At 43.7% G+C, this 25,809-nt stretch overlaps 2 protein-coding genes across 4 annotated transcripts; one reads left to right on the top strand and one right to left on the bottom strand.

Moving 5' to 3' along the window:
• Nucleotides 1–2,329: 2,329 nt before the first annotated feature.
• Nucleotides 2,330–12,420, top strand: LOC110520203 (cyclin-T2). Of its 2 annotated transcripts, XM_021597355.2 has the most exons (10): nucleotides 2,332–2,537; nucleotides 3,542–3,623; nucleotides 3,741–3,869; nucleotides 4,387–4,447; nucleotides 4,958–5,020; nucleotides 5,238–5,283; nucleotides 8,838–9,001; nucleotides 9,168–9,238; nucleotides 9,413–10,559; nucleotides 10,698–12,420. In XM_021597355.2, exons 1-10 carry the CDS (start codon nucleotides 2,380–2,382, stop codon nucleotides 10,763–10,765), a joined length of 1,989 nt encoding a protein of 662 aa, XP_021453030.1. In that variant the 5' UTR covers nucleotides 2,332–2,379; the 3' UTR covers nucleotides 10,766–12,420. The 2 variants fall into 2 exon arrangements, 1 of the variants encoding a protein (XP_021453030.1); XR_002472957.2 differs by lacking the exons at nucleotides 9,168–9,238; nucleotides 9,413–10,559; nucleotides 10,698–12,420 and having other exon boundaries at nucleotides 2,330–2,537; nucleotides 5,238–5,646; nucleotides 8,838–8,992.
• LOC110520202 (mitogen-activated protein kinase kinase kinase 19) lies at nucleotides 12,196–25,368 on the bottom strand. Of its 2 annotated transcripts, none has more exons than XM_021597352.2 (14): nucleotides 25,163–25,368; nucleotides 22,523–22,716; nucleotides 21,534–21,725; nucleotides 21,017–21,177; nucleotides 20,623–20,738; nucleotides 19,774–19,937; nucleotides 18,938–18,998; nucleotides 17,776–17,863; nucleotides 16,796–17,040; nucleotides 16,570–16,613; nucleotides 14,214–16,469; nucleotides 14,001–14,105; nucleotides 13,061–13,758; nucleotides 12,196–12,760 (listed from the first exon to the last, which is right to left on the bottom strand). In XM_021597352.2, the coding sequence occupies exons 2-14, from the start codon at nucleotides 22,703–22,705 to the stop codon at nucleotides 12,685–12,687; spliced, it is 4,389 nt and encodes a 1,462-aa protein (XP_021453027.2). In that variant the 5' UTR covers nucleotides 22,706–22,716; nucleotides 25,163–25,368; the 3' UTR covers nucleotides 12,196–12,684. The 2 variants fall into 2 exon arrangements, with proteins under 2 accessions (XP_021453027.2, XP_021453028.2); XM_021597353.2 differs by having other exon boundaries at nucleotides 14,214–16,442.
• Between the last annotated feature and the right edge of the window lie 441 nt (nucleotides 25,369–25,809).

Raw genomic sequence — 25,809 nt, 5'->3', positions numbered from 1 at the left:
TTTGAACTTCAGACAGGATGGCATTGTCTCCCTCAATCCATGCAACGGCTACTGCTATAGGTTTCAGGCTGCTGGAAAATACATAATCCTAGAGGATCCTCTTGATAGGGCTGTCCATATCGGCAGACTGTGATATGGCCATTTCTTGGAGAGACTCCTTCCTCACCCCAACGGGTATTGCTGGGCAGCTTCAATGTGGTGCTCTTATTCTTCTCACTTTGCTTGGTGAGGTAGATTGCTGCTATAGCTTGATGACCCTTCACATACCTAACCATTTCCATTGCTCTCTTGTAGACTGTATCCATTGTTTTCAGTGCCATGATGTCCTTGAGGAGCAGATTCAATTGCATGAGCAACACGGCCAATGGGTGTGATGTGAGGGTAGGACTCCTCCACTTTAGACCAAGCAGCCTTCATGTTCACAGCATTGTCTGACACCAGTGCAAATACCTTCTGTGGTCCAAGGTCATTGATGACAGCCTCCAGCTCATCTCCAATATAGAGACCAGCGTGTCTGTTGTCCCTTGTGTCTGTGCTCTTGTAGATTACCGGTTGAGGGGTGGAGATGTAGTTAATTATTCCTTGCCCAGAAACATTCGACCACCCATCAGAGATGAGCCGACTGCTTTCTCTATTATTTGCTTGACCTTCATTTGAACTCTGTTGAACTCTGCATCCAGCAAATGAGTAGATAAAGCATGTCTGGTTGGAGAGGTGTATGCTGGGCGAAGAACATTCAGAAATCTCTTCCAATACACATTGCCTGTGAGCATCAGAGGTGAACCAGTTGCATACACAGCTCGAGCAAGACGTTCATCAGCATTTCTCTGACTATGTTCCTCCATTGAGTCAAAAAACCTTCTGATTCCAGGAGGACTATGAGCTGTTGCTATCGATAAGGTGTCTGATTCATCATTTTCACCATACATATTAACCGGATGTTGAAAATGTGTTTTTCAGATGTTGAAAATATGTTTTTTTTGGGGACGTTGAAATCGGGTTAATTTTATGTTCTGAAAAAAAGTTGAGAAAACGTAAATTCCAGAAGTTGAAAATATGTATTTCTTTGGTAATTGATTCTATGGCTGAATGTAAACTGCACTTATAATGCTTACTTGAGAATGTATCACACTAATACTTTTTTATCCATTTAATAAAAGAGGAGCCAACTGAAGATTGCAACAGAAAATATTTGGTAACACTTTACTGTAGGTGTTTCTATGCATGCATTCATAAAGCTTTTAAACAAAAAGTACTGGTTTATTTTATATATATATATATATATATATATATATTTTACATTGAGCTCATTGGTGAAGTAATTCAATCAAGTGTGGATAGAGTAGGCAAGCTAGTTATTTACATGTGTGATGGACAAAGTGTAGCCTATGGTGCAAGATGCAACTGATATTTTGCGGGTTGGGTGAGAGCTAGAGAGGGTTGAGACACTGGGCATCTTCTTGTGACATGCATTATCTAGCTAATTAAAAATCTCTCTCCTGAATCAAGCTTGTAATGTCAGTACAGTAGCCTATGCTTTGAAGGGGGAGGAGCAGGTAGCAAAAAAAACATGCACAGGCAAAGATTTTCAGCTTGCAGGCAGACACTGGAATACGTTTCTGAGGGACAGAGTGAGGGCTTTGCATAGGTGTTTTGTTGTGGGACTAGAAAAAAATGCCTGATGCATTAAATAACTTTATTAACCGGTTCTCATGCTTTTATAATAATGGTTCTGTTACGGAACAGTATGGATCACTTTTGTTCCAGGTTCTGTTTCTGTTCCTTGAAAATATTCATTTTTTGGTTCTGGAAAAATTGAGGTTAGAAAAAGGGTTAGCTCAAATGCTCTCCTAACCTGCTGGCTGTATGCCATCTAGTCACAACCATGAACTGCCATTGCTGAGCCTCCATCAGCAGAGATCTCCTTTGTTCCTTTTTTTCTGGTTCATAAACAATCAATGAACTAAGAAGACAGACCCAGTTGCTAATGCATTGGTGCATATGGGAGAGCCACCCCTTAAGCAGACCGGAACTGTTAACAATTGTTGTTAATTTACCCACTATCTTTGTCCATCAAGACATGTAGGTAGAGGGAAAGGGGCGTTGCTACCCCATATAGCCAACATTCGCCTCTTCCTCTCTATTGCTTTTATCGCCTGTAATCTAATTAAAATGAGCCTACTAATTTAAAAAAAAAATTGCGCACTAAGCTACACATTAAAACAGAATCGTGAAGTTCACACTCCAGAAAGAATGGTGGCGATTATGCACTACCAGTTGGTTTGGCTGTGTCAAAAAAAGCTATCGAAGAAAAACTATTGTGGTTGCCGCGCATGCGTCCGTTCGGTCCTTGGTGTGCTGTATGAAAGCTGGAGAGCTATGGCGGCGTGCCGGGGATCCTCTTCAAAATGGTTTTTCACCCGGGAGCAAATCGAAGCCACGCCGTCCCGCCGTTCGGGAGTGGATCCGGACAAGGAGCTATCTTACCGACAGCAGGCGGCTAACCTCATTCAAGATATGGGCCAGCGACTCAACGTGTATCCTTTATAAACAAGCTTGTAGTCATCAGATGTCGAAGGATTTTCATAGCGCTCTTTGTAGGCCCGTGTCTGGGGCACGCGCTAGAGGCAGGTTATGTTCGGCATTATTTTGTCATAGTAGAATATTTCAAATGTGCCAGTGTGGTGTAGGTTATTATCCATCCAAGTTTTAACTAGTAAACATCACCCAACATGAAGGGCATCTGTCTGGCGATAGTTAGCAAACTAGCCATGCTAGCAGCTAACTAGGGCATCTCTCTGGCTCTAGTTAGCAAACTAGCCATGCTAGCAGCTAACTAGGGCATCTCTCTGGCGATAATTAGCAAACTAGCAGCTAACTAGCCCACTACTTGTTAGTTACCATAACTGAAATGTTAGTTAGCTAACTCTGATGTTCAATGATTAATCATAGTTCCTTCGCTTAGACAAGTGATAGCAGCCCAGCATGCCAACACTAGTCAGCTAGCATTGAACGGTCCTATCAAGCTAGCTTGTTCGTTGTGACTAAGTTGCTTAGCTAGTTAGCTCGAGCAAGTTCACTCAGGTAAAGCAGGACGTGCATTGTTGAATTTCTCAATTTAATTTGCTCGTTTGCCATGTTAGTACGTTGCTTACTGGATCAAATTTATCTAGCTACTGTACCTTAACGAATAGCTCGCTAGTATCTATCCGGCATTGTCAACACAACGTGGATCAAATGATTAGAAGTTGCCACATTTCATTGACTTGATTTAATTAAGTAACTAATGGCTTACTCCGTGGATAACAATGGCTGCTTTTATACAGGCAACCCAATTGTGATTGGTCAAAAGATAAATCAGTGGGGAAAAATGATCACATCAGATTTTAAAGTTTATCTGATTGGTCAAAGGACCAATTGGTGAAAATTGGACTGATTGTAAACGCAACTGTGATCTGTGGACTAAAATACTTCATTTTAGTTAGTTGATGAAACATCTTAAGTTAAAATATATTTGAATTCCTTAACCCATTTTCTCCAGCTCACAACTTACAATAAATACAGCAATTGTTTACATGCATAGATTTTATATGTTCCACTCTTTCACCAAATTCCACAGAAATGTAAGTATTTTATTTTCTTCATTATGTATAGTCAGCCTGACTGTCTGTTTTCTCCATACAGACAATTTGCAACATGTTTACTTACTAATATATTCAAATCCATTTATTTTGTTACAGATAATTTCTCCAACCACCTTATTCCTAGCTGCAAAAGTTGAAGAGCAACCTCGGAAACTTGAGCATGTTATTAAAGTTGCCCATGCTTGTCTAAACCCTCAAGAGACCCCGCTTGATACAAAGAGTAATGTAAGTATGGGTATTGTAGGTTTTATTTTCCCTTCCCACCTCCCTGCTTGTCCCATTTTGTCAATGGCTTGAACGCTTTCTTTTGTGTGATTGTATTGAGGTTTGAGTGTAAAGGGTTATACAAAGTGTTAGTATACACTGAGTATTCAAAACAATAAGAATATCTGCTCTTTCCATGAGACTGACCGACCAAGTGAATCCAGGTGAAAGCTATGGTCCCTTATTGATGTCAGCTCAATAATAGGTAGGTGTTCCTAATGTTTGCTATACTCAGTGTATATTCTCCTTTGTCACCAGAGGGCGAGTCTAGATTGACAACATTCAGGCTTTGTCAGACTGATGTCTCAGTCCAGTCTCAGAAAGATCTTCGTGTTCATATTATTCCTAGTAGCGAGACTGAGTTGAAACTACTGACACTAAGAAAACAATACTGTTACAGTTTGGAATTGGGCTTTGAAATAGAGGTATGGATAGACACATTACAAATGTCATGTAATGATTGTCTATTGAACTTCAGGCATACCTCCAGCAAGCTCAAGAGCTGGTGATACTTGAAACCATAGTGCTGCAGACTTTAGGTAAGTGACGTCTGACTGAGTGAGCATTTAGTGAGAGCTTGATCTTGTCTACAAAGTGTTTGAATATAATGTTTGACTATTCTGTTGGTTCATTGCTGCCAGGCATTGGTGAATTTCCATTTTTCAGACTGTTTAAATTATGTTTGTCATGGTAACATGTTGATCATTCCTCAATGCCATAATTCTATTGTACCCGCGCAGGTCAAAATGTTCTTCTGTTATGATGAATTTCAGATCTTGGCAAACAGCAGTCCCAAGCATGTTCCAATCTGTGGTCTCTATGACTACGATATACTCTGTGGCCACCATCTGTGGCCATTCTGCTTATACAACACCAATGTACTCACTCTTATTTGGATGGAAAGAAATGAGAACTCCCTTTCATAGTCCACATGTTATCCTAACTGTGCTCTTGTGATAAAGAATAGAGGGGAAGAACCATAGAACTTTAATACATTTCATCTACAAACTGTTACTGTTGAAACTCACCTGTCATGTATTTTGTTCCAGGATTTGAAATAACTATTGAACATCCACACACTGATGTGGTGAAATGTTCCCAGCTAGTGAGAGGTAGAGGCTTCTTTCTTTGCTCTTTCATGCCCTCTAGTCCACCCAACCTCTAACGTGGGTGGGAGGGAAGATAATGCTGACATAATGATTGTGCAACAAGTCATTGTTGACCTTAGAGTTCACAAAACATGATGTACAATTTGTGAACTTCTAATGATAACCCTTACCGGAGCTTACTGGTTGGCAAAGACTTACCCTCTTTTTCTTTCACTTGCAGCAAGCAAGGATCTGGCACAGACTTCCTATTTCATGGCTACCAACAGGTTGTTATCCTGACCCTCCTTTGTTGCACTGTGACTACTGCACACTATAGCTTCCTTTAATGCAGGGTACCCTTTCAGTGTCCAACGGCCCTCTATGCGCCGGTGGCTACTGGGACGCCAGCCCCCTCCTTGCCCCCCAGGTTGGGGGCGTTTGGCGGTACCGGCCCCGGTTGCAGTGCGGTGTATTGTACAAGGGACCAGAGTTGGCACAGTGGGGTTGAATGCACAATGTGAAGTGTAGTGGTGCGCTAGAACCTCACGTTTGCTCGGTTACAAAAGTGCATATGTCTAAAAAGACACTTTGGTAGCCTGAATAGCAGCTAAAGATTACACAGATGTAAACATAACGTAGAAGTCATCCCGGTAAGTACCAATACCCTATTTTCTTTTTATTTGTATTTTTCCAATTTCACAAAATAGTTTTAAAGTATTTTCTTAAGTTACATTTTTTTAAGTCGGTTAACCAAATACTTTTTCGTGAAATGATATCATATACAGTGCATTTGGAATGTATGAAGACCCCTTGACTTTTCCCACATTTTGTTACATTACAGCCTTATTCTAAAGTGGATGAAAAAAAAAGTCCTCAATCTACACAATACTCCATAATGATAAAAGCTAAAAAATGTTCTTTTGACATTTTTGCAAACGTGTGTATATATATTTTTTAATTAGTATATCACATTTATGTAAGTAATCAGACCCTTTACTCAGGACTTTGTTGAAGCACCTTTGGCAGCGATTACAGCCTCGCGTCTTGGGTGTGATGCTACAAGCTTGGCACACCTGTATTTGGGGAGTTTCTCCAATTGTTCTCCGCAGATCCTCCCAAGCTATGTCAGGTTGGATGGGGAGCGTCGCTGCACATCTATTTTCATGTCTCTCCAGAGATGTTTGATCAGGTTCAAGTCTGGGCTATGGCTGGGCCACTCAAGGACATTCAGAGATTTTTCCCGAAGCCATGCCTGCGTTGTCTTGGCTGTGTGCTTAGGGTTATTGTCCTGTTGGAAGGGGAACCTTTGCCCCCAGTCTGAATTCCTGAGCGCTCTGATGCAGGTTTTCACTCCATTGTACTCCATTAATCTTTCCCTCGATCCTGACTAGTCTCCCTGCCGCTGAAAAACACCCCCACATCATGATGCTGCCCCCACCGTGCTTCACTGTAGGAATGGTGCCAGGTTCCCTCCAGATGTGACGCTTGGCGTTCAGGCCAAAGAGTTCAATCTTGATTTCATCAGACCAGAGAATATTGAAAGAGAGTTGTCATGCCTTTTACTGAGGAGTGGCTTCCGTCTGGCCACTCTACCAATAAGGCCTGATTGGTGGGGTGCTGCAGAGATGGTTGTCCTTCTGGAAGGTTCTCCCATCACCACAGAGGAACTCTGTAGCTCTGTCAGAGTGACCATCGGGTTGTTGGTCACCTCCTTGACCAAGGCCCTTCTCCCCCAATTGCTCTGTTTGGCTGGGCGGCCAGCTCTCGGACGAATCTTGGTGGTTCCAGACTAATTCCATTTTTAAGAATGATTGAGGCCACTTTGTTCTTGAAGACCTTCAATGATGCAGTAATTGTTTTGGAAACCCTTCCCCAGATCTGTGCCTCGGCACAATCTGATCTCTGAGCTCTTCGGACAATTCCTTCAACCTAATGGCTTGGTTTTTGCTCAGACATGCACTGTCAGCTGTGGGACCTTTATATAGACCGGTGTGTGCCTTTTTCAAATCATGTCCAATCAATTGAATTGACCGCAGGTGGAATCCAATCAAGTTGTAGAAACATCTCAAGGATGATCAATGGAAACAGGATGCACCTGAGCTCAATTTCACGTCTCATAGCAAAGGGTCTGAATACTTATGTAAATTAGGTATTTCTGTTTTAAATGAATGAATCTGCATTAATTTCTGAACCCGTTTTCACTTTGTGTTTGTGATATTGTGTGTAGATAGAGGGAAAACATGATTTAATCCATTTTAGGAAAAGTCTTAACGTAACAATGTGGAAAGGGTCAAGTGGTCTGAATTCTTCCCGAATGCGCTGTTTTGTATATAAAACAGAAATGGAAGTGCCAATTTTACATTTCTGATGTTAACCCATTAAGGACCTGCTCAAATGGCAAGTTTTTATTTGCTTTGAAGAGAAGAATTCATGTTTTCATGCACCATTTCATTGCATTGTAAAATACTGATTTGGTGCCACATCTGCCCATTTATCATACGTATTATTCTTGGTTTCTGGCTTTCCGTGTACAAACAACCTTTCACAGTTCATGGTCTGCAAATTCTCGTAGAACTAGGTCCTTAAAGGGTTACTTTTAACATGACATGTTGGGTTGGGATTTAAATATAGCCTTTTTGTTTCCAACTGTTGAATGCCCTCAAAACAAACTACAGTGTCTGGACGCAGATTTTGATAGTCGCTTTTCTGTTAGGCCTAGTTCTAATTAAAGTGCTGTAATTCAGCAATCGTATGGATATATATATATATTGTGTTTATAGAAACAACTATCAAAGAGCCAAAGGCAACGTTGTGTTCCAAAAGCGGCCTGTTCGGCTAGGTTTGAGACGTTTGAACTGGAGAGGCTTATAGACAGTGAACAAGGAGAGTAAGAGGTTGCCGCTGTGCCTGAGACATCACTCTAATTCGAGGATACATGGCTTCTTAATACCTTAACTGAATCCAATGACCAGCCACAGCAAGTAGGAGCATAGAAATGTAATTGACTTGAATGGGAATGTCTGTTTTAGAATCCAAACCATGGAAATACTAGTCACCATGGTGAATTCTGGAACTTCTGATCTGTTGTTTTTCTGGATTGTATGCGCACTAGTCTCAGGCTGCGCGGTCATACAGGAGATGGATTTTAAAAAATCCATAATATGCGTTATGTCTAGCGTCCAGACATTGTACTTGTTGTGACACAAGGTTACCATCCAGCTTTTACCACAGCCTACCATTTGAAAGACCATCTAGCTCTCTGTGCTAGAAAATATTGTAGCTCGATCTAGTTCTCTATTACTCTGGTTCTTTTAGAACTCAAACCAACTTGGACTAGAGTTGACCAGAAGAAGGCATTTCTATGCATGTCTCACCATAACCAGTTAGTCATGAGTGTCTGTTTGAATTAACTTGAGTTTACTTTGCCATAAAATGTTCACCTTGTGTGTTATTTATTGGTGGTTGATGTTTCAATAAAGGGTGAAATTCGGTCACTTTCCCCACACAAAAAAAACACAAGTCATCTTTTTGAATTAGAATTGAAGTTATTGCTATATCTGCAGCTCCTTGTGGTAAACACTAGGATGGTAGCCACAATGTGAAACTGACTCATAATCTATTCTGCATGTCAGTTGTTGTTTATTTTGGTAAGTGTGCAACTGTGTCAATCTGGGTCTAACATTTCTGTTATAATGATTCTTAATCTTCTCTAATACTATGTTTTACCTCAGCCCTAAGCACCTGTTACTAACGTTGATTTTCCCCCCCCCCCCCTCCCCTCTTTGTTTCTTCTTCCCTCTTGTCCATGTGACCCGTTGTGCCCCGGCCTCTCTTCACGCAGCCTCCACCTCACCACCTTCTGCCTGCAACACAAGCCCACAGTAATTGCCTGCGTCTGCATCCACCTGGCCTGTAAATGGTCCAACTGGGAGATCCCTGTCTCCACTGACGGGAAACACTGGTGGGAGTACGTGGACAACTCTGTCACACTGGAGCTTCTCGATGGTGAGGCTTTGATTTGATTTTGGTTAATGCTCATAGTCGAAAAGCCACAGTTACAATGTGGTTGAGTTTAGAAGAATAGTTTGTTTTCGTCAATGAGAAATGTTTGCGATATGTCATTGCTATGAATTAGGTGTTAAAACCAAGTGTGATCTTTCCTTGCCTTCAGAACTGACGCATGAGTTCCTTCAGATTCTGGAGAAGACACCGAGCAGGTTGAAGAGGATACGAAATTGGAGGGTAAAGCTTCTGTTTTTCACCAGTGAATCATTAAGACCTCTTACTCACGTTAAACACTGTAGAGCGTCTTGTGTCTGCTGACTTTAATTCAGTGTAGTTTTATTGCTGTTTTATATAATGCCCTTTGCAAAATCGCCTCGTCACGCCATCTTTCTCTCTTCTCCCACTCGCCAGACCACGCAAGCTGCCAAGAAGACCAAGGGGGATGGCTCTCAGGCAAGCGACCCCTACCCAGGACCCTCCCTGATCCACGAGCATTCCCTGGGAGATGCCATCCCTGGGGTCTCCAACTCAGCCTTCTCCAAAGCCGCTTCATCGTTCCCTGTCCCTCTGCCAGGGCACGCCAGTGGGCCCCTCTCCCTGGACTCTATCGCGTCCATGCAGGGCAGCTCTTATACCTTCACAGCCCCCAGCGACTGGCCCCAGGATACGGGGGGTCGCTTGGAGGGAGGAAGCTATTCCCTCAAAACAGATGCACTTGGCCTCCAGCAGGGTGCTCCAATGAACCCGAACAGACCCGATAAGACAGGAGAGTTCAACCCTACTAAACATGAACACAAGGTTGGGTCGGGGGGGGGTGTGGGGAAGCAACAGCAGCCAATTTTCCCTCCACCGCCCCCGCCGGCTCAGAAAATGTCCCTGGACAAGTATAGAGAGAAGCACGCTGCTGAGCTGGCGGTGCAGCATAAACGCAGGGCAGAGCAGCAGAGTTTCGAGCCTGAGGGCAGGGACTCGTATATACCCTCTGTCCAATCAGACCACAGGAAACACATGCAGCTCCACCCTAACCCTGGGAGCAGCAGCACCACTGCCTCCCCTCTTAAAATGAAGCTCGCCACGCCAGGCCAGGACAAGGTCCCCTCTGACAAACGGGACAAGGGGGGCTCACTCAAACTCCGCCTTCCAGTTCCTTCTCAGGGGGGCGTGGCCAGCAAAGAGGAGTTGAAGATGAAAATCAAGGTGTCCTCAGAGCGCCACAGCTCTTCTGATGAGGGCGGGGCCAAGAGCAAACATTCCAGCCCGCTAGTGAGCAAGGAGAAGCACCGAGAACACTCAACCCACCGCCACCACCACAAGCAGCACGGCCACTCTCACCTTCATGCAGCACAGCACAGTGGCAACGGCCGAGGCGTCCCCGAGGGGCCAGCGGGGGCCGGGCCAGCCGTCCTCCGGAGACCCCTAGGGCTGGGGGGTGTTGAGGGGGTGGCGGGCATGGCCCCTAGCTCTGGTTCCAGCTCCTCCCGCAAGAGGGGGCACCCACACGTCGCAAGCCACAACCACCACTCCTCCAAAACGAGCAAAAGCTCCAAGGGCGGCGCAGGTAGTTCCTCCTCCTCTCATTGTTCCTCTGTTCAGCTGCAGTCACAGTGTGTGTCGTCTCAGTCACAGTGTGTGTCGTCTTAGTCACAGCTCTGGTTTTAACCTTCCCTTCCCCCCTCCTCCCCCTGTCACATACCAGGTGGGCTACGAACATCTCAACGCCCTAGTGAAACTGGACAAGAAGCCAGTGGAGAGCCGCAGTCTTGAGGGAGCCGGCCGGGCGTTTGCTGCCAACGGGCAGATTACAAACACTTTTGACATGCTCGATTCTCTCAAGTGCCCAAGGAATTAACTCATGAACCCTTTGTAGCAAAGCATAGGAAGGTAAAGTAAAAAATATAATGAAGTGTAGGACATCTCAACGGTTGAGGCAAAAAGAGAGAAATGAATGCTTCCTGATCATCTGATCTTTTGGCAGTGCTGGTATAGTCCTGCCCCTTTCAATGTGTAATTGCTGCTTTGTCCTCCATATTCTCAGGATGGGTCATGGAATGCGGACGTGTGTAAGTGTTAGGGGGTCATCCGAGTTTAAATCTCCATGTTCGGAGGGGAAAAAAGTATAAATACTGAAAAGGCATGAAAGGTGCAATTTCTAATAGTCTTTTTTAAATAATAATTTAAGCAGCATTGCCACAGCTGTTATCCATTCTGGTGAGAAAACATGTCAAGTAGCCCTCCGTTGTGGCAGGAGGAGGCTTAGCTCAGACAGAAGTAAAGGCAGGCCAAACATGGCTGCCGATAGAAATTGGATTTTTAAATTATTATTTTTTCCTTTTTTATGCTGAATACTGTATGTAGGATCTGCATGCAATCATCAAAGGGATAATGCAGAAAGCTGACCGCTGTTTACAGAAAGTAAAGATAAATGTACATACATTTTTGTATGTTTAAAAAGCTATACCATAAATACTCAGGTTTGGAGCTGCTTGTAACTATAACAAGATATATATATTGGGAAAAAATACTATTGTAACTTGATGTAGGAGTCCTATCATCGGTGATTCTGACTGCCGCATTCCTGTGTTGTGCTTAGAGCCTGTACTACACATGGCTGGCTGCCAGGAGATGGCACTTGAACTTCGACCTTTCCAACTCAGCCAATCCAGACCCTACAAACAGTAACAACCACCTGGCATGTTGTCAGAGGCCATGCAATTTGTACACTTTTTTTTTTTTTTTTTACTTCCAAGATTACCTTAAGCTGGATGCCAAAGGCTTTGCCTCACAAAAAAATTAAAGACATACATGAGAAAAGGACAATAATAATAGTGCTATAATGTTTACATGCCTAACCTTTGCTGTGAAGAGCATTTACACAAAATTGTTACTTGGCTTGACGCTGTAGCCCATAGATACAAAGCTGTAGGTAAGTAATGTAGTATTGTTTATGTCTGGTGAAAGAAAACAGCATAAAAGTAGCCTGGGTGCCAGTCTTTCTGCTCTCTGGCCAACTCCTTATGTAATTGATATGGCTTGACAATGGATTAGGCAAGAGCACCAACCGATCTGGGACTAGGCTAGCAGTTAAGGCTGTCAGTGTTGATACAGTATGGTGGCTTGTATGCTGTTTGTTCTCCAACGGGTCAGTTTCCTAATATATATGGAGTATATCGTTCTCAATTCTGGACACACAATAGTAACTATTCTTTGACTGGTTAGTCCTTTATTTCAGTGTGCAGAGAGTTTGTATTGAGGCCAAGATGGTATATTTCCCCAGTCCTGATAGTGATTATACTCTTGGGCACAGACATTATTACAGTGGTTTGGTCTCAACAAGAAGGCAAATGCAAACCTTGACATCCATTTTTTTTTGTTTTTTTGTTCTACAAATAAATCTTACGGTTACCACTACCTTAAAACATTACCTATGTTGTATGATTTGGTATTTACTGTATACTATATGAAAAGTATGGATGCAATATGTTTGACAAATGCTTGTTGTATCAAAGGTGCCCCAAATATTCAAGGAATTATTTGTGTAATAGCCTAGGGAAAGTATCTAAGTTTCAAGCAATACATTTGAAAGGGCATTTAAAAATACAATTTGGACATGTTATATAAATGATTGATAGGTGTTCCTGATTGGCACATCTGGCGTTATTTCCTAACAGCTTTGAGTGTAGGTCCTAAACTAAGATCACATTGTTAGGAATGAAAGGGTGGTCCAATAGTTGTTCTGCAGACGGGCGCTGTTTCTGGTCACTGCAAAGAGGACAGATTAATATGTTATTCAACTTGGATGCCCTTTTATTATCATGATTTACTGACTGTTGGTGAGTTGTCACATTTATCTTTGACTTAATAATTGGTAATCTAATTAAGTTACTGAAATGTTAATCCACACTGTTTTACTTTAGTCTTCGTAGCATTCTATATAAACCCAGAGTAGATCCCAATCCTCATATTCGGAGACCATGTTCAAGGTAAGGAAACATCCAGTCATTTAGCTGAACTATGCCTTTAAAAATATTATATGTAGGACAGAATTGTAAATCAACTCACTTGGTCAGACAGACTTGAACAAAATCCCTGGCGTCCTCTGAGAACCTGTCAGGCAGCGAGGGCATTAGGCCTCGCCTCGCCCCAATGTAGAACAGCGCTGCCATCTTGTCCATGTGTGACAGCGGCGGCTTCCCCGTGGCCATTTCAAACACTGTGCACCCCACGCTCCAGATGTCCGACTTCCTGCCGTGACCCGTCTCGTTGATTACCTCTGGCGCCATCCAATAGGGCGTGCCGTGCACCGATTTCAGGAGGTCACTATGACTGTATGTGTGAGTGAGGCATCTCAAACGGCGGGCGCAGCCGAAGTCTATCAACTTGACTACTCCCGTAGGCATCAACATCACATTGTTCCCCTTCAGGTCCCTGTGGATGACCCTGTTGAGGTGCAGGTAGGACACCCCCTCCAGGATCTGGCGGGTGTACAGGGCCAGGACGCGCTCCGGAAGGGGACCAAAGCGGTGGAGCACGCTGGCGATGGAGCCTCCGGGGACATACTCCATGAAGATGCTGACCATGTGGTCCCGCAGAGAGGTGCCCAGAAATCCCACAATGTTGCCGTGATGGAGGTTCTTTAAGAGGTCTACTTCCTCCTGTAGACGGTTGTACTCCTTGTCTGCGGTTTCAAGGTCTGAGGCGTCCAGGGCCACCTGTTTTACGGCTATCAGCTGGCCTTGGTTGGTCAGTCCACAGAACACCTAAAAACAGCGTAAATATGAAGTTTTAAAATTCCTATTACAGACAGGCTCAGGTGCTAATTTGAGACCCTAGAGATTAGCTTGACTGTTTCATTTGAATATCTATATAATGAAGGTAGCCTTGTTTTGATATGGGATTATACAACTATAGCAAGCTTTGGGTGTTGGCATGATTGGTTCTCTTTACTGTGATGTGACTTTTCCTTTTCTACAAGGCAATTGAGAAGCAAACATATATTCACAGTTCCATAAGCTCCTCTGCCCAGCACTTCTCCTTTCCTCCAGGTGATGGCATCATCCACTACCAACCCAGACCCACTGAGCACTTCTCCAGGTGTGGTAAAATCCTAATGGACAACCGCACAGGGTGGGAAGTTACACACACAACCACACGTATGTGTGTGTATATATGATTAGCTGTAATTGGTGTAGGTACTCCTCTAGTGCCAACTTACCCCCAGTAATGACTTCTCACATCTCAGCTCAGAATTGTTTCTGAATTCCCTCTGGTCTGAGTCACAGTTGTTTTCTGGACATACACCATCTCTCTCATCCAGTGATATCAGCTCTTCTGCCAGACAACGGAGCAGGTCATCGGTCAGTGGTCCCTCCCCCACATCATCCAGAAACTTCTGGAACACCGGGGACACTGTCCTGCTGTCACAGCTACCTGAGGTCCAGGTGTTGATCTTAGGCTGCACAGGGCAATTGGATGGGGTGAATGAATGGTCTAAATGATTTGCCTTGTTTTTCTCATTTTCTGACATGTTGTTCCCCATGGGTCCCCTATTGTGCAGCACATGGAGGTGATCATCATCTGGGTCAGAATGAGATGTGAGTTTAGTCTTTGTCTGACTGGGGGAGGTTTCGTCTCTCGGCCGGTGGTGAGAGATTAGTGGGTTTGGCGCATGGCTGGACATAGACAGCACTTCTTCGATCACTGACAATGACAACATATGGTCCCCCTCCTGAACCTCTGGTGTGCTGGGAGAGACTGTCTCTTCTCCATCTTTACTGAGGACCAGCTCAGTCTTAGTCTGGATGTGGATTTGCCAGTCAAGCCCAGAAATAACCACCACGTGGTCTTTGTCATGCGTGCTGGCGATAGGCGTCAGATGCGACTTTCCCCTGGATATAGGCCTAATAGCCCTGTTCTTCCTCTGCTTGGCCTTGTCCACAGGGCTTCGCCTCACTCTTCTGCTCTCCAGTGGTTTAGGGCATTTGTGTTTGGTCCTGTGGGTTTGGGTCTTCCTAGACGGGGCAGACAGGACCTGCCTCGTCCTCTCACATGAACTGGAAACTCTTATGTTGTCAAACACCGGGCCGGCAAACATCTCATAGATGACTGGTCCCTCCTCATCCCCGGTGTTGATTTCCTGGAAGATATCACTATACGTGATGTAGTCCACAGCTGACTTGGCCCTCAGGGTCCCCAGTTGTGACCCAGTTTTGGCTTGTCTGGCACTTTTCGGTTCCCTCTGCTGAATATGTTTCTGACAAGGTACTTTTATTTGAAGTGTCTTTTTGTCGTTGTTCAGCTTTTTGCAGCTTGGATGTACAGGCTCTGTAACCCTCGTTCTGACAGAGGTTGAGTCTGTGCTTTTCTGACCAGTCTTTGTAGAGATTATCCCATTGACGATGAGATCAGGAGGTTTTCTGACTTTGCCTTTGACTTGTGAAGGAATGGGTGAAGTCCTCAGGTTGCTTTTGGACTTGCTGTTCCCCCGAATGTGATCTTTGTGTGCCAAGACGTTGAAAGACTGATTGGTTTGGACGCTAGTGCTGCCTCTACTCTCTTTGTTCTTGACAGGCTTGATAGGTTTGATCTTTTTCTCTGTAGGAGGATTTAATTCAGGTAGTGTGACATTCACAGTAGAAGGAAGACATTGATACTTGGTGTCATCCACAATACTAGTCTTTGCATTGTCATCAACTTGAATCTCTTTGTTTCCATTTCTTTTAGATGCAAAGGGACATGTGGTAGTTGGCTCAGTACTGGTAGTCTCTTTTGAGAGACCCCCTGAGCACATCACCTTTGTCCATTCCACTGCCACAACCTCACCCTCACAGTCCCTCTCAAAGCATGAAGTGCTGTTAACATCTTTGAAATTCGTCAAATCGGGGTTAAGTTGGTGACTCAACTCAATTATTGCTTTGTACCCTCTCCCTCCAGGGTCAGATTTGATAGATACTCCTTCCTTGTTATCCCTAGGAAAGGCACCCTGATGTCTTGTCGACTCCCTATTCCTATGGTCTGCATTATCCTGACTGTAATCTCCAACATTAAACTTTCCAGATGAGTCTAGATCCAACTGCAACCTTCCCTCAAAAGTCTCTCCAGTGTGTTGTTTTGCTGTAGTCTCTCTTATGTCTCTTAAGTCTCTCTTATTGTCATCCACCTCTACCTCCAAGTCGATGGAGGATTGGCTACTGAAGCTGCTCTCCTCGCTGCCCCCCCTGGTGCCTGGGGACCCTCTGGGGCTCACCCTGGTCCTGGCCAGCCTCTCCCTCCTCAGCCTGGAGGTTATGGAGGTCAGGGGCATCAGGGGCACAAGGCTGATGGGCTTTAGGGGAGAAGGGTGCTTCAGGCCGGGCAGCACTCCTTCGTTTCTATGCCTCCCCTCCAGAGGGGCTAACAGCTTGGGGGTCCTGATAGGGCCTGGAAGCAGGGCAGGGAAGGAGCCCTGGATAGAGATGATTGGAAAAGGCAACTGTGAATAAATAGCAGATTACAGGTGGTTTTTACAAACTAAGGAAGCTGTATGAAAATGTGATGTACGAATAAAACATGATTTATTTGAGTTGACCTACCTTTCGACAACTGCTTTTTTTCTCCGTTTCAACACATCCAAGCCCTGCAAGACAAGAACATGCCAAGCTTTACAAACACAAAATTACTTAACTAATTTCCTCAACAAAGAGTACTTCTCTAAACACATTCATGAGCATGACCTTTACCTAAACAAATGAATCAACAACATGCTGACCTTTATACTGTCCTCTAAGCCTTTAGCAGACATATTATTATATTACTGACTGTTCTGGATGTGAACTCGGGCCTGGACCAGAGAGTCCAGGAGAGGCTCCAATAGACCGGGGGCAGATTGGCTCAGCTGGGCTGGGTGAGGGGCCACCGGGCTGGGGGCAACAGCCTCACATCTGAGCCTGGGGGGAACAGGCAGGCAGGATGAGCTTCCTGTGGTCTTCAATAGCCCCGGTGTAGGATCCAGTTTGTCTAAGTGTCTGGCTCTGAACCACAGACTGGGTAGAGATGAACCTTGACTGGAGAGAGAACAAAGTAGATTTGAGAATAAATCCTTTGCACCTCACTATGCTCTTCACAGGTAATCTTGGTAAAATAATTTGGTTCATTAAAATCATCTATAATTCACAAAACCTGGAGCTGAGACAGGGTAATCTTATATAATTTCCTAATAATGAACACAGTGCAATTGAAAGGGATGGACATTCTCTGTTCTGTGTGGATGCAGGACAGAGGGCACAGCAGAAGGACGCTGGCCAGGGGCTGATGCTGTAAAGTGAGAACTTTTCAAAGGGGTTTATTCTCCCAGGATCCCTTTGGACCTCTCTCAGCAGTAAGAGCCCTACAGACAATGATCTGTTTCAGAAAGTAGACTCTCCCTCAGTTTCTCCCTCCCTCCCCCTGTTTCTCTCGGTCTCCCTCTGTTCTCTGTTTGGGAAGATTGGCATGCCCTTGACATGATGACTGCTGGCCTGACTGTGTAACTGGACACTTCTTATTCTGTATTTATGTAAGTGAGGGAGGGGTGGGGGGGTGAAGTACACACAAGGAGGAGGGACTAGCATACGGTGGATTTGTTTGTGTGTGAGAGTGCTAGTTAATAGCAAGGATGTGTGCATAAGTGTTTGTGTGTGTCTGTATGAACAGGTGTTGGTGTTTGGATGTGTTCCTGACTCAATTTGCCCTGTGGTTACTGTATTGTTGTATTAATTTATAGCCGTTCTAATTAACATGGAGCGTGTGTGCGTGCCCACCTGCTACCCTTCCCCAGATCTTGGTAGGCTTGCCTCATGTCCATCAGGGTATCCATGGCGCTCTGGAAGGAGAGGGAGAGCCCCTTATCTACAGGACCCAACACAGCCTGAGGTCAGTAGGGGTTGATGTACCTTTCACACACAGCAGGGACATTACTGCTACTGTGTGTCAACAGCAAAAGTCCCAAGCCAACAGTGAATGGTTCCTCTGTTACACGTAGGATAGCATTCGGTATCACAACAGTCCACTGACAAATCCGATTTTTTTTTCTCCAGTTAACCTTTATTTAACTAGGCAAGTCAGTTCAGAACAAATTCTTATTTACAATGACGGCCAAACGGGGACGACGCTGGGCCAATTGTCTTCCGCCCTATGGGACTCCCAATCACAGCCGGATGTGATACAGCCTGGATTCGAACCAGGGACTGTAGTGACGCCTCTTGCACTGAGATGCAGTGCATTAGACCGCTGCGCCACTCGGGAGCCCAGATGCTCCACCATGACACTGTTTATGATAAACTCAGTAGAATTTCACCAAGATCCAACTGAACCAATAATATAATTTATTATCACTGCATAATACAAAACATTTTACACTATTTACATGTTGTTTTTACACACAACTGTTTCTATACACAGCCTATGTGCAGAAAACTACAAATGACATTTAGCATTTATAGTACTTTCCAAACAAAGTGGTTCGAGAACAACATAAGAAACAATAGACGTTACCTGTTTCAGAGCCAGTTAGTCCAATCTACCCTCATCTCAGCCTACTCAGATTATATGACAGAATGAGATTGAGAGGGGCTGTACACCTCTCATTCGCTCGCTCTCGTTTTCGCTCTCTGAGCAACTCTTCTGTTGTGTGTGTCTGACAGGAGTCAGGAAGGTTTCCAGCTGGGAGTCTGTATTGTGTCTCCTTGAGGGGAGTGATTTAGCACACTGACCCAATCAGCTTGGGCCATGGCAGGGCTGGCCTTTGTGGCTGTCTCTTTGTGGGATAGGCCCAGTGTGTGAAGAGAGGGGAAGGGTGTGTTTGGGAGGAGGGGGTGGTCTTGTGTAGAGCCAACAGGGCACACAGACCAGGGACACAAGGAGTCACTGTCCAAGACCCTACCTACTGTAGGTGACAGTGCACAATAAGGAAATACAGCTTACCTTGATTGATGGCTTTATGATGGTCGGATAAAGGAACGCACTCTGGAGACTCCAGCAAATCCTACAATGGGAAAATAAGAATGGTCATAAGTAGCCTTAAACCCTGTGGCATTTGGCATGAATCCACAAAAATATCTATGATATCACTGTCCTAAGTGCAGTTAGGAGGACGATGGTGACTGTTGTTGTAGCTAGTGGTTATGTTCAACTGACATTTATTTCAGAGCCTATAACGAATTAGATTGTTAAACATCTGATTAACAACTCCACCCCATTTAATTTCCCTGGGGGGGCCCTAAAATATTATATAGCTTCACGTTAGTGCCCAGTCTGCTATGTTTGTGTGCCCCTGGGATAGCCTCTTTCAACCATCTGCCCTTCCGCTATTCAATAAGTGGGCTGGGTCATTAGACACCAGACAGTAGCCAGCTGCGCTCCCTGCCCTTGTCTCACCTGTTAAGGCCACTTCAAAGCAAAGTCAGGATATAGCTAAGAGTCATCTAGTCAGAACACAGACTCCCCACCAGCCAATTACACTGACGTAACTCAGGTCTCTGGTGAATTGGGCCCCATTGCTTTAGGGGAAGAGCCACTATGGATTAAGCCTTTTAATTGATTAAGGATATTTGGGCAAGTAATAAATAATGCATTTGAGACAGAAGCTATGTTGTAGTACATTTATTTTGATGCAATACAACTAACTTGTCTTGTAATATATTTGATGATCTTAAAATGTATTAACACATAGTGAACAAAATCACATTATGAAGTAGGTCTCCACTAAATGACAGACTTGTACACTTCTTACATAACTGTACAACTGGAGGATCACTTACCTCTGTGCTGGCAGCAGTCTGAATGAGGACATTTTGGGTCAGATAGGGAGAGGAGCTTGGGGAGTTTGTTGCTCTCAGCTCATCGGTTAGAGAGGGAGAGGGGCTGGGGGAGTTTACTCTCAGCTCATCAGGGTGGAAGCACTGCAGGTCCAGGGGCGTGGGCGCTGTTTGTTGACCAGGGCAGAATGAGACGGAGGTGTGGAGTCAGTGAGCACAAGAGGAAACAAGGCCCTCTCACACACTCAGCCCCTCAGGAATTCACCAGGATTTCCCATATGAGTGCTGGCTTTGACCCCTCCTCCAAGCTCAGGAAAACATTTGATTACGCAAGTACACACTGCACGGATCGACTAAATCAATACTATTCACCACAGGAGGTTTGTGGCACCTTAATTGGGCAGAAGGGGCTCATGATAATGGCTGGAGCGGAATACGTGGGATGGTATCAGAGACATGGTTTCCATGTGTTTAATGGCATTCCATTTGTGCTGTTTCTGCCATTATTATGAGCAGTTCTCCCCTCAGCAGCCTCCTGTGCTATACACTAAGCTAATAGATAAGTCAAATCTGTATTGCATTTCTGTCAGGATCGATTTGAAAAGTTTAAAGGCATCAGGTTGTACATGACCTGAGTGCTGTGATGTCATAAGAACGAAATGCCACAAACAAGCAGATTTGGTGTGGTACTAGTATGTGTATAACCAACAGATCACATGGTTTGTACTTGGATAGAGAAGTATTTCCCTGGAATATCCTCAAAAGTAAACAGAATATATCAAACCATACCAAACATCTGAGTTGTGTTATGTTGGATTTGTCTGACCATCTTGGTTGAAAGTCATGTTATACCTGGCTGTCTGAGGGACTCAACCATCATGTGGATGAGTTCGTCTTTCAGGGGGCTCTCTATCTGTGCAGCATAGTGAAGAGCAGAACAGCCGTTGACGTCACACACCCCCAGGTCACTGTTTGAAAGAGGGAGAATAATTAACATAATTTATAGAGCGGAAGGCGGCGTATAGACCAATGAAAATGCAGGGGCAATGTGAAAAAGTATTTGTGAGTGCTGTTATGGAACAAGGAAGTTGTTGTGGAATATATTATTATGTTGTAAGATTGTAATAAAATTGTATTGCAGTAATAATAAGGTCATTTTGCAATAAGGTTCTGTAATAATGTAATGTTTTAGGCTGTTGTAATAACAAAACCAAAGTGATATTGTCATTGCTGCAGGTTTCCTTACGCTGAGAGAGCCAGCAGTTCCCTGACCACCTCCACAGGTCTGTATTCCCATGGCAACCGGACGTCCAGCTCCTCAAACAAGTCGACGTCCCTCACAGCCAGCATTAGAGGGGTCAGCCCGTCGCGGTTCTGAGTGTTCACGTCCACTAGGTCAGTCTGGGCCTGCAACACAGACATAGAGATATAGGCTCAGCACTGGTGCCTGAGAGTTACACATTACGAACAAAGGTCAAATGAGAAATGTCCTGGAGATGATTACAGATGGAATGCTCATAGCTGCTTCGGCTGCATCCATACAATGCTGTCCTTTGTGCTAATCTAAACTCTAGCCTACCCTGTTGTTAGACAAGCACCTGATGCTGTGTGTCACATTTCCAGTTACACAATGTAAAGGGCGTTGGGAGTGATATCAGTGGCGGTGGCAGTGACTGTGTGCGCGGTTGGTGTGTGCTTGTGCGCGTGTGTGTGTGGTCTATGGTGGGGCGTTGTAAAGGAGTTTTGGGGGGAGGCGGACTTACCAGAAGGTGCTGCAGGGTGTGGAGGTCTCCCTGCCAAGCAGCCTGGAGGAGCTGGGTCTGGTGGGGCAGAGCCCTGAACATGGCTGATAACAGCACCCCCTGGAGGACTGGCAGACTCACATGCAGTGGTGTCTGGTTGCTATGGTTGCACAGAGTCACATCGGCTCCTCTTTTCAGAAGGAAGTGTACAACCTGACAACAAAATGTACATTAAAATACCCTCCCCCCCTCCTCCTATGTTTTATTGGTAGAGTAGGGTTAATGACATGCTTTGGTCCCCTATTTCAAAATGGCAAAGGTCAAGTAAATGACAGCCAGCATAATAGTATGGGGTTTATTGCATGTTTTCTCAGTGTACATAGTACAATGCCATGTTTTGCTTTGGCAACAGTAAAATCTGTTAAATCATACAGAGTCAAAACAAAAGCCAGAAAGACCCAACTCCTGGGACACATGCAAACAATTGTTTCCCTGTGGCCTTAGACACACTACTAACAAAGTAATGTGGTTGTTTTGATAGTGTATCTCCAGAGAATGATCATGGGTCTTCACCCCCCCCCCCCCCCCTCAATGTCACATGACACCATGTTATTGTTATTGGGAAGAAAAATAAATAGTCTAGAATTTTTTTTATTTTTTATTTTTTATTTTATTTTTTTTAACGGTCAACACCTGTGTTTAAATGGATTGTTCACATCCTCACAGTATGTTAAACTGTTTTTGATTTAAATATTCCTTCATTCACACAGTGATGCTTTTGTTGAATATAGATTACAATGTGCAAGACTAATAAACATGCAACCACATAAACAGAACAAAGTCTGTATAAAGCATATCAGCCATGCTGTGTTTCCATTCTAATATATAGGCTTATTCACTAACAATAAGAATACTAATCACATCAGTTCAGTCAAAGGGTCACTGAAGCAGACTAACATACCAGACAGACCTCCCCCTAAACCAAATTCCCCTCCCCCAATGGTGCTTACCTCAGTCAAGCCCCTCTGGCAGGCAGTGATAAGGGGAGTACAGCCCCCCTCCATGCGGGGAACATCCACCTCCTCCCAGGGACAATCTCCCAGCTCCTCCAGGCCCAGGCCTACCACCTCCAGCTCTCCCCTCAGCACCTCAAAAACAGCCCCCAGAACCCTTCTCTCACTACTCTCCATCATCCACAAGGGTCCTGTTGACAAGTTGGCGAGAATAGAAGCCAGAAGGATGACTGTAAGAGATAACAGTGAAGGTTGTTTTGTTGCTCTATAGCTTGCTGCCTTTCAGCTTGGTTTGTTTGCTGTGGACACTTGGTTCATGGGTACTCTCCTCTTTCAAGATCTGGTCCCTCCACGTATGGTGTGGGGCTTCAGCATGTTTGTGTTGAATGTTGATGCAAGCCTCTAGGGCTCTCCATCCCTGTTCCTTCAGAGCTACCGTTCAGTAGGTTTTCACTCCAACCCTAATCTAGCGCACCTGCTTAATTACTATAATATCATAAGCTCCAGTAGGAGAGGTGGAGTGAAGGACATTTCCTCTCGTTACTGTATCATGTGTATCAGAGAATGACTGCCTCTCACATGGTATCCTATATCCCCTATACCAGCGGTATTAAACGCTTACCCTACAAGGTCTAGAGCCTATTGGTTTTCTGTTCTACCTGATAATTAATTGCACACACCTAGAGTCCCCTCTAAATTAGAGGGGAACAATGGAGAAAAAGCAGTGGAACTAGCTTTGATGTCCAGAGTTGTGTTTGAGGGCTCTATACAGTGTAATGCTTTTGAAGCAGGGCCCCTGGTCAAAAGTAATGCACTACGGTGCCTACACATAATACCCCATAGTGTTGAATTATGTTGTTAGACATAAGCTGAAATGTCTATCTGCCTCACCTATTGATAGATGGGTAAAAATAAATAGCAATAATTGAATATCCATCTGAGCATGGTGAAGTTATTAATTACACTTTGGATGGTGTATCAATACACCCAGTCACTACATAAATACAGGCGTCCGTCCTAACAGTTGCCAGAGAGGAAGGACACTTCTCAGGGATTTCACCATGAGGCCAATGGTGACTTTAAAACAGTTACAGAGTTTAATGGCTGTGATTGGAGAAAACTGAGGATGGATCAACATTTTTGTTACTCCACAATACTAACCTAAATAACAGAGTAAAAAGAAAGAAGTCTGTACAGAATACAAATATTCCAAAACTATATTGCAATAAACCACTGAAGTAAAAATGCAAAAAATGTGGCAAAGAATACAAAGTGTTATGTTTGGGTCAAATACAAAACAACACATTACTGAATACCACTCTACATATGTTCAAGTGGTGGCTGCATCATGTTATGGGTATGCTTGTAATCATTAAGGACTGGGGAGTTTTTCACAAGAAAAATGTTTACAGAATAGAGCTAAGCACAGGCAAAATCCTAGAGAAAAACCTGGATATCTGCTTTCCACACTGGGATATGAATTCATCTTTCAGCAGGACAATAACTTAAAACACAAGGCCAAATCTACACTGGAGTTGCTTACAAAGAGGACAGTGCATGTTTCTGAGTGGCCGAGTTACAGTTTTGACTTAAATCTGCATGAAAATCTTAGGCAAGACCTAAAAATGGTCTTTCGAGGATCAACAACCATGTGATGTGCAACGCTCTTGCCTTGTTCACACTACAGGCCTTAATGCTCAAATCAGTTCTGTTTTTCAAATCCGTTTTGTAATTACTGTCCAAACAGCAAGTTACAAGCAACCAAATTGGATTTGTGTGTGTTCAGAGTTCAGACAATAGTAATTTGGTGACATGGCTCAAATTTGACTTGTGTCACTTCAACCTGCTAATGTGAATAAGGCTTTAGAAACTTTCCCAGAAAGACTGACAGCTGTAATTGTTGGCAAAGGTGATTCTAACATGTATTTACTCAGCGGTGTGAATACTTATGTAAATGAGATATTTCTGTATTTCATTGCCAATAAATGTTCTAACATTTCTAAAAGCATGTTTTAACATTCATTATTTGGTATAGTGGGTTGATGGTTGAGAAAAAACATTGGAATTCAGGCTATAACACAACAAAATGTGGAATAAGTCAAGGGGTATGAATACTTTCTGAAGGCACTATATATAGTACCCTCAACAGTACACATTTTGTTGTATCCCCAGACAAGCACACCTGATTCAACTTGTCAACTAATCATCAAGCCATCAATGAGTTGAATTGGGTGAGTTTGTCTGGGGCAACAACAAAAATGTGTACTGTTGAGAATCCTGGAGGACTGGAGTTGAGAAACACCGTTGTAGGGGATAGGGTGCCATTAGGGACAAAAACACAGACTCATGATGTGACTTAGACAATGACAACGAGTTAATGAGAGCTAATACAAACCACAGGCCTGACTGGCATCATAATAACAACAACTATTCATCCCTGGAACATTAACCAGCATCCTAGTGGATTCATGACTGACAACTAGTCATTTAAACCATTTTGGGAGTTCTTTACAGATTAGCATTCTAGAACCAATTAATGGAATAGTACTAAAAGTGTCAGTCAGAATGGACATAGTTAAAGCAAGAAGTCTTGAAAAAGAAAAGCAGTAGTTGAGTGAAATAAACAACTTCACTCACCTTCAGTATTCTTGGTCTCAAACTTTGAAATATCTTACTCAATCCTTTGGCCAATTTTCATGCTTCACATTTACTCCAATGTTCTTTGACAAACAAATATAGTGTTCTGCATTTTAATAGCAGCTGTTTTATAAGAAAACTTCCTCCTAGTTTAAATAGCTTCTACAGTGTATGTCTGCTCTCCTTCCCTGTGCAGTGTGCATGCCTCCCCTCCTAAGTAGCTTGAATGTTTACATTCTGTTACCAAGGAGATAGTCAGCCAGGCAGGCCAGCAGTAGATTAATTGCCAGTCTGAATGGGTCTCTCTAACAAATAAAGGCAACACTGAGTGCATGCCTACAATTAGAAGTGAGATCTGTCAAATGTTCCTTTTTCCTGTATGAATTAGCAGTGGTGGGAAAAGTACCCATTTGTCATACTTGAGTAAAAGTAAAGATACCTTAAAATAAAATGACTCAAGTAAAAGTGGAAGTCACCTAGTAAAATAATACTTGAGTAAAAATATTTGGCTTTAAATGTACTTACGTATCAAAAGTAAATGTAATCGCTAAAATATACTTAAGTATCAAAAGTGAAAGTATAAATCATTTGAAATTCCTTATTAGCAAACCAGATGGCACTATTATCTTGATATTTTTTAAATTAAC

Source organism: Oncorhynchus mykiss, chromosome 3, assembly GCF_013265735.2.
Source record: "Oncorhynchus mykiss isolate Arlee chromosome 3, USDA_OmykA_1.1, whole genome shotgun sequence".
Classification (NCBI taxonomy): domain Eukaryota; kingdom Metazoa; phylum Chordata; class Actinopteri; order Salmoniformes; family Salmonidae; genus Oncorhynchus; species Oncorhynchus mykiss.
Note: the sequence above shows the minus strand (reverse complement) of the source record. Positions and strands in the feature narration are given on the sequence as shown.